We start from the raw sequence: 8,957 nt of genomic DNA, 5'->3' as shown, positions 1-8,957 counted from the left end.
TTAAGGATTATGAGAACATGTTTAAAATAAAAACAGATTATTTATAAGCAGGTAACAAAATTGTATTACCATTTTGGTTAGAGGCGGTATTATCCATAGATCTACTTGTCTGTGTAGATTTAGAAACCATAGATATTTCCCAGTCGTTATCAATATCAGAAATATTGGTTGAGTTTTTCTCACTACTTGCATCTGGAATATATATTTAGAAATGGAGGTATATATTTTGGTATTGATTTGACTATAAGCTATAATATAGTAAATCAAAAAATTTATAAACAATTACCTAGTTGAATTGAGGGTGAAGTTAATGACATCCTTTCAGGAGCCTTATTTGCTTCATTGTCACTATCTATGAAAGATTAATAAAGAATTCTATATAAAAAAGTTTCTTAGTTTTAAAATGTGTTATTTAATAAAGTTTTCAATTTTCGTGTGTTAGAATGTTTATAGTGTTTCCATTTGTTTTAAATTAAAATGGACATGAAAGTGATATGGTACACCTATTTATTCTTTCAGTTCTCATATTGATGATGAACTTTGCATAGAATTTATAATGTAAAAGAATAACAAAATTATATAGCAGTAAGAAACAGTATGGACATGAAAGTGATCACTATGGTACACTGAAACCTAATTATAATTTCAGATCTCATATTGAGGATGGACTTTGCATAGAATTTATAATTTAAAAGAATAAAAAAAAAAATATACCATTAAGAAACATTATGGACATGAAAGTTATCAATATGGTACACTGAAACCTACTTATAATTTCAGTTCTCATATTGATGAAGAACTTTGCATAGAATTTATAATTTAAAAGAATAACAATTTTATAAACTTACATGTCCTTAAAAGGCTCCTAATAGATTGGTAATATAGTGGTTCTCGACGTTTAACATCACTGTATCGTCTCAAACATTGACGCCTGGTCCTTTTAATTTTTGATACACGATACATTCTGCGTATCATTTCATAGATAGTTTTGTCCCTTTCATCTTGAATGACCCCCCGGACACCCCCTAAGCATTTGGGAAAATATCTATCCATTACATACACTAGAATTATCATTTCCCCAGATGTGAAAGGTGCAATTCTCTTCATCCTCCCTGGTCCCATAGCAAATTTCTAGATGGGTGTGTCAAATCCCAAAATGTTCTCAATATCGCGTTATTCACTGTCTCTATGCAACATTATTGTATATTTGCTAAATTGTGAGAATTCTTTGGATACAATTATAAAAAAGTTTTATTATTTATTGCCATTCTCAAGTAATGATAAATGTAAATGAAGTTTGATGTTTATATTTTATTGTGTAATAGAGTTATCAATAGTGTAGTGTAGTTTTTTTTTGTTATGTAGGACAGTCATATAATTATAGATCTTTATGATTATTTGGTTTATATAGTTATTGTGCAATATGTTGGTTTTAAATAAAAATTAAAGTTTTATTAAAAAACAATATCCAATGTGACCGTTTATTATAATTTGTTAACTTATAAAAATAAAAAAAAATACAAACTCACACAAGTATATGATGAAAAAAAAAAGATTTTATTCAGAAAGTGAAAATTTAGTTTTTTATTCAAAAGACCAAAAAATAGAAGTCCTGTGATTACAATCTTTTGATGAAATCAATCCTTAAAATAGTTCTCTGCGACAAAATTTTTGGCATTAATAGCCTGTCTTGTTGGTGCATCATTACAGATGACCTCAGGGAAGTTCTCAAATGATATATCATCTTCATCAATTTCAATTCCTCTTCTTATTGCAATGTTATGCAGAATGCAGCATACAAGAATAATTTTTGCAACCTTCTCGGGAGCATACTGCATGACACCACCTGAGTGGTCAAGACAACGAAAGCGCATTTTTAACAATCCAAATGCTCTCTCGATGATTCCTCTGGTGGATATGTGTGCCTCGTTGAATTTCACCTCACATCTTCTTCGAGGATTGTTATAGGGTGTGAATAACCATTCTCTACTGAAATAACCAGCGTCCCCTATGAAAAAAATTAAAAAGGATTAACATTTCAAAGATGATAAAGACGATAATTTCAATGAAAATTAACTATGTTTTTTAGTTAAATCTATCATAACAATGCATGACATAAACTACCTTTGACAATTATAATAATACTGTAACATAACATCCCTAAAATATAATTACCTAACAGCCATCCTTCAGGCATCTCTCCCTCCTCAAACTTCCGATATAACCCAGACTGACGCAAGATATACGAATCATGGCAGGATCCAGGGAAGTTGGAACGGACACTGATTATTTTCATGTTATGGTCACACACCATCTGAACATTGAGGGAATGGTACTGTTTTCTGTTCCTGAAAACTTCCTCACGTTCTCTGGATGGTTTGACTGCAACATGGGTGCAATCAATGGCTCCAAGTACATTGGGCATTCCGGCCATTCTATAAAAATTAGACTTCACAGATTGCCACTCTTCTGGAGTCGATGGAAGGCACACGTACCTTGGAAAGACGACCATCAAAGCATCAATAACTTTGGTTAGGTGCCTCGAAAAAGCAGACTGGCTGATGCCAATTATAACGCTAGACACAGCTTGGAATGAACCAGTGGCAAAAAAGTGTAAGGCTGCCAACAGTTTTAATAGTCCGGGTATGGCTTGTGAACGCGCTGTCATTGGTTCAAGGTATTCTGCTATTTCATTGTAAAGTTGCATAATAGCTTCTCTGTCCAAACGGAATCTCTGGATAATCTCTCGATCAGAAATGCTTTCCAAACCCATACGTGGAAGGAAAACTCTAGGGACTCTAATTCTTCTACCTCTCCTTCTTTGCAAGTTGTTAACCGGTGCCTGTATAGCCCTTCTTCCTCGTAATTGAATTAATCGGAAAAGAAACATGTGTAAAAGTGTCTCCATCTTCATTCACTGATCCAAAAACCAATAATGCTACAATAGTAGTCTAGTCCTTTCACTTAAGTACTTCTACCTGGCGTCAGGTTGATACCCCCTATAGTTTTCTATTGTATTCGCTACCTAAATGGTCGCGAAGCAAATCACGCAAAGTTACAGTGAAAGTTGGAGCGGGCGGATTAGTTGTAACATTCATAATTTCCAATTACAGCGAATTTACGTGCGATCGAACATGTAGTAAGTGGAAAAAGGCTTCGGAACGATGAGTTGAGTAAAATTACGATCGCTGTTGAAAATAGAGGTTTTTCGAGCAGATCGCAGATTGATACATACGAGAAGCAGATCGTGAGCGAATTTTGACGCGGAAATACAGACGGACGGTCACTTCGAAGCTTAGTACATGGCGCCCTATGTGTCTGTTCCTGATGTTTCAATAAAGGAGATATTTTCATGAAGATTAGTACTGTTGCTGAATTTTGTTTCTCATATATATAATTTGCTGCTCCAATACTACTGGTTTGTTTCCTTTACCAAAAAAAAAAGAAAAACCCCCCAAGGGGTAGATCTTTTTAAGGGGTTTTACAGTCCAAACGTTGCAGTGACTAAGAACATAGAAGATAGTTGTGTCTTGTTATATGGTGCTCTTGTTTCCATGGTGTCCCTAGTCAAGAAAGATTATTTATAGCTCCTATACCGATGACAACTAAAATAAGTATAGGCTTTATTACACCTGAAAATAGACATTCTGCATTCATTTTTTCATATTCAGCCACTTGTAGGTTATAATCAGAGGCTCTTAAAGGGACATTGTACACTAGATTTCTCTTTGCATAAATATGTTCTAGATGATCCATTTATGTAGTCCATCTGGGTGTGTGTTTGTAACAATGTATAGTTTTGCTTATTTTTTTAATAACATTGTGTTGATTTTCACACTTACCAAGCCCCAAAGTATCAGATGTAAGGGTTAATTTATCTATGCACGATGTTTCCAGCTCACCGACATTTAGTGATGTCGGGTGGACATGATTCTCTACAGCGAATCATGTCTGCCCACCATTTGATAAATCTACCCCATAGACTCAAATCTACAGATTACTGTTTCCTCCTGTTTTTGAATCATTGCTTTCATTTCCATTTTCATTTCCCAGCACTGTATACCGGGTGTCCCAGCCTAACCTTATCAACTGTACTAAACTGGGAGCTTCTAAATAAGTTTTTAGAATGTTTTAGAATGTTTTATACTGGATTTCTGGATCAGTATCTGTGCATATTCTTCTTTATAGTAGTGTCTATTAAAAGGGCAGCAATTTAATATATTAAGTATATTGTTAGCATGAACAAGCTAGGATAATACGTATACTGAAACTCACAGAAATGAATGTTGTCACACAACTGTTGTTCAAGAATCAGTTACTCATTAACTGATTAGGACCTTCTTGACTGGGAAACACATTCAAAAGCATTAAAAAAAATGTTTTCTGACTTCAGTGCCTGGAAGAGAAGCAGCAGTATATGCAGAGGCCAGGGATCCATGGAGGCAGAGGCCCCGGGAGCTGTGCGAATGACACTGGCTAATGCCTATCGAGGACAAGGGGAGAAAAAAAGGAACGGAAGAGACTGTCAAGTAAATCCAATATTTTTCAAATGAGTGGTGATCTTGCGTTGGTGGCAGTGTGACTGGTTTTGATGTCTTGCCTTAAAATTTGATATTGTAATGTGCTCATTCTAAAATAATTCAAGATGAGCCAAGACAGAGGGAAATATGATTTCTACATTGGACTTGGATTGGCAATCAGCTCAAGTATTTTCATTGGTGGAAGTGTTATCTTGAAAAAGAAGGGGCTTCTCCGGCTAGCAAGAAAAGGATCTATGAGAGCAGGGCAAGGTGGCCATGCATATCTCAAGGAATGGTTGTGGTGGGCCGGACTTCTCTCAATGGGAGCTGGTGAAGTTGCAAACTTTGCGGCATATGCTTTTGCACCTGCTACACTGGTTACTCCTTTAGGCACTTTAAGTGTTTTAGTCAGTGCCATCCTGTCATCCTACTTCTTAAATGAGAAGCTAAATCTTCATGGTAAAATTGGATGTTTACTGAGCATACTGGGCTCTACAGTCATGGTCATTCATGCACCACAGGAAGAGGTGATCGAGACCTTGAATCAAATGGCCATTAAGCTAGCAGATCCAGGTTTTGTACTCTTTGCAACGGCAGTTGTAATTGTCTCACTCATATTGATATTTGTTATTGGACCTCGTCATGGAAAGTCAAATATTTTGGTTTATATCAGCATATGCTCAGTGATTGGAGCTCTGTCTGTGTCCTGCGTAAAAGGATTAGGCATTGCCATAAAGGAACTCTGGCATGGATCCTATTATTAAGCCTTATAGTTTGCGTAAGCACCCAAATAAACTATTTAAATAGGGCTTTGGATATATTCAACACTTCATTAGTGACTCCAATTTACTATGTTTTCTTTACCACTTCAGTTCTCTCATTCTCAGCTATTCTCTTTAAAGAATGGCAGCACATGTCTGTGAATGACATGATTGGCACATTCAGTGGTTTCCTTACAATAATTGTTGGGGTCTTTTTATTGCACGCATTTAAAGATGTCAGTATCACTTTATCAAATCTACCCGTGTCTCTAAGAAAGGATGAGCGGCTGTTAAATGGAAATCTTTCCACCAACATTTATGAGCATCTAAATTGTGATGAGGAAAGCCAGCTTGGTGACAACGAACTTGCAATGAATGAGACCACTGCGTCTCGAAGAAATGGAAACATGACCTCCTTCTAACTGAAACATTCATACCTTCATATCGTGAAAAAAATGTGTAACCTGGACTTTGTGATGAGCCACTTTCTGATTATATTAAAAAAATTATTATGTCATTGAAGTTCTATCCAACCACTTGTGATTAGTATGCAGATTTTAAAAATTGGTACATTTTTTTGTAGGTTGTTGAAAATAAGAGCAAACACACATCCTTGTTCTGGAAAGAGCAAAAGCTAAACATTTTGAGGACAGTTTACCCCCCACCCAGTTATCTGATGAGATTAGTCAGAATGTTGGCTATTATCAAACATTGATCAAATGGTTTAGCCAGGTTACTTTTTATTCAGTTGTATAGAATATATTGTAAATATTTTAATAAGAGAAGATATAATTGGGAAACTCATTTGGCATGAAACATAAATCATGTATTTATTTTAAGGCACTCCGCCAGAATCTGTTAAAATTGATTCCATATCTGTAAAGTGAATAGGGGTTTCACCATTATTTTATTGACAATCCAATCTCTAGCTGGTTAGTTTGGGTAATTTCTAGGGGAGTTTTTTTTTTGCCTTTTTAACTAAGATTACCTCAACATTCATCTGTTTTTCAGTTTTTAATTATTTAAAATGTATATACATTTAAAAAAAATCTAAAAATGTTTCACTAAACTTTAAATTATATATCTAAAAAAATAAATGAATTACATAAAAAAAAAAAAAAATGTTTTCTGTAATCACCTGTGTCTCTTTCTTGGCACAGTCAGTCTGGTTTATGTCAGACCTGGGGATATACATTCAACTCATATGTATAATTATTACCTACATTTATATTACTTATAGGTTAGGACATCTATCAATACCATATTGACACAATTACACAATCACCAAATTGTGTCCTGCTTCACACCATATTTTGATATCCCACTTTAACAATGTTTGTGTTGAATGAATTATTGTTTTTTAAATGATAAAGATCAGTCATGAAAAGAGGGAAAAAACTCTAACCTCTTCGCTAACTGGAAAATACACAAACTGCATGATTTTGGGATAAACTATAAAACAAAAATTGAAACTATGAAAAATACACTGACAAGCATAAAGAGCAAGCTATCTTACCTCAAGTTCAAAAATAAAGTATATGAAGTATAAAAAAGTTTAATAAATCACCAAAAGAATTAGTAGATTCATGACATATTTTCAAATCAAAATGTAATTCCACAAAAAGCAAGATTATAGATCTGCTTCTTAAGCAAAATGAAGGTAGAGCGACATCAGGCCAACTTTTGCATTTGTCTTGAAGCAATTTCATTCTAAAATGTTATATTCCTTGTACAAAGGGGACATGAGTGCAGTCTGTGAGAAACACCAGGAACAGCTTATGATATTCAGAGCTTTAATAGCAAATAAAAATAATTTGGAGACATCAGGAATGCCTACTTACATTTAACCCCTTATGTGGCTAAAGCTTTGAGCCAATCTATCAATGCAAATAGTTGAGGTCTTAGATAAAACAAATTTGCTATATTCTCATAGACATGCTATAATACAGCTTCTTGCCAGGAAAAACCTGAGCATCTCATTTTTTATTACACTTTGGAATCAAGTCATCACATTTTTCTGCATCGACTCTTAAAACACATGTATAGACTTTATGGGGAATGTGCTGTGGACAGACAAAACAAAATTACAACTTTTTGATAAAGCCGATCATTCTACTGTTTTCAGAAATAGAAATTAGGCTTTTAAAGAAAAGAATACAGTCCCTACAGTTAAACATGGTGAAGGTTCACTGATGTTTTGGGGTTGCTTTGCTGCTTCAGGCACTGGATGTCTTGACTGTTTGCATGACATTATGAAATCTGAAGACCAAAGAATTCTATGGTGCAATGTAGGTCTCAGTATCAGAAAGTTGGGTCTCTGTCAGAGGTCATGGGTTTTACAGCAGGACTATGACCCAAAGCACACGTCAAGAAGCACCCAGAAATGGTTTACGACAAAGTGCTGGAGAGTACTTAACTGGCCAGCAATGAGTCCAGAGGGGTTATTTGTCAAAGGTCTGGCGGACCTGATCCAACAGTGCGGATCAGGTCCACCAGACCTCGCTGAATGCGGAGAGCAATACGCTCCATGTATTCAGCATTGCACCAGCATCTCTTGTGAGCTGCTGGTGCAACACCGTCCCCTGCAGATTTGCCGCCAGCAGGGAGGTGCCAATCAACCCGATCGTACTCGATCTGGTTGATTTTCGTAGATGTGTGTCCGTCTGCTCAGAGCAGAAGGACAGGGTTATGGAGCAGCATAAACACGGGCCCTCAAGCTCCATCCGGAGCTTGATAGATAGGCCCCCAGATCTCAATCCCATAGAGCACCTGCAGAGAGATCTCAAAACATCATTTGGTAAAAGGAACCCTTCCAATCTGAGAGACCTGGAGCAGATGGCAAAAGAGTGGTCCAAAGTTCTAGTAGAGAGGTGTAAGAAACTCATTAATGGTTAAAGGAAGCAATTGATTTCAGTTATTTTTCCACGGGTGTGCTACCAAATATTAAATTGAGGGTGACAATCATTTTGTCCACTCTATTTTTGGAGTTTTGCGTGGAATGTGTCAGATTTGGCTTTTTTTCTCCACTTTTTTTGTGTCATACCAATACAAACAAAGAAAATAAACATGAGAATGCCTAAACATTTGTAATTGCAGCAAATGTTGCAAAGTGGTGCATTATCTGACAGAAATGCAGGAGTGCCAATATTTTTTATCATGACTGTATATATAAAGTCACCACTCAACCAGACCTTAAATAGTAAATTTCCGTTTACTTGACTTGTGATCAATTGAGGGACACAACATGTTTCCTAGTGCTTTTGCTTTTTTGTTAAAAATGTATATTCACTTTCATGGATAGCTGATTATCTATGTACAAAAATGTTCATATTTCTTTGCTGTGGTGTTCTAGTACTTAAAATGTGGGGGTTAACAAAGTTGAAAGGCACAGAATACATAAGATATGAAACCACTTGTAGCTTAACAGGGGTGCTATACAAGTGTTTGACGATGCAAAGCAGCCTGATGGAACCATCACTGCTTCTTTGACAATTTTACATACTTTATACTCTCTATAGACCAGTTGGTGGTAAATATCAATTGTTCAGTTGTACTTTTTATGGCTGTTACTACTATTGCTTTTTATTGTATCTACTGTTTTGTGTAACATTGATTGTGCTTACCCTCTTGATATCAACCTCTCATTGGTTCGTCAGCTCATATTTTTAAATTCCCC

The 8,957-nt window shown here is 35.6% G+C and overlaps 1 protein-coding gene across 1 annotated transcript; it reads left to right on the top strand.

Annotated features, from left to right (window-relative positions):
* Positions 1 to 4,452: 4,452 nt before the first annotated feature.
* Positions 4,453 to 5,758, top strand: LOC128648135 (magnesium transporter NIPA2-like). The gene is given in 2 exon segments (XM_053700798.1): positions 4,453 to 5,258; positions 5,261 to 5,758. Coding segments are annotated over 2 exon segments (1,056 nt in total). The 5' UTR covers positions 4,453 to 4,645; the 3' UTR covers positions 5,704 to 5,758.
* Positions 5,759 to 8,957: the final 3,199 nt, after the last annotated feature.

The sequence above is a fragment of the Bombina bombina genome, chromosome 2 (genome assembly GCF_027579735.1).
Source record: "Bombina bombina isolate aBomBom1 chromosome 2, aBomBom1.pri, whole genome shotgun sequence".
NCBI lineage: Eukaryota > Metazoa > Chordata > Amphibia > Anura > Bombinatoridae > Bombina > Bombina bombina.
The sequence above is the reverse complement of the archived record's forward strand: the minus strand, read 5'-3'. Positions and strand labels throughout refer to the sequence as shown.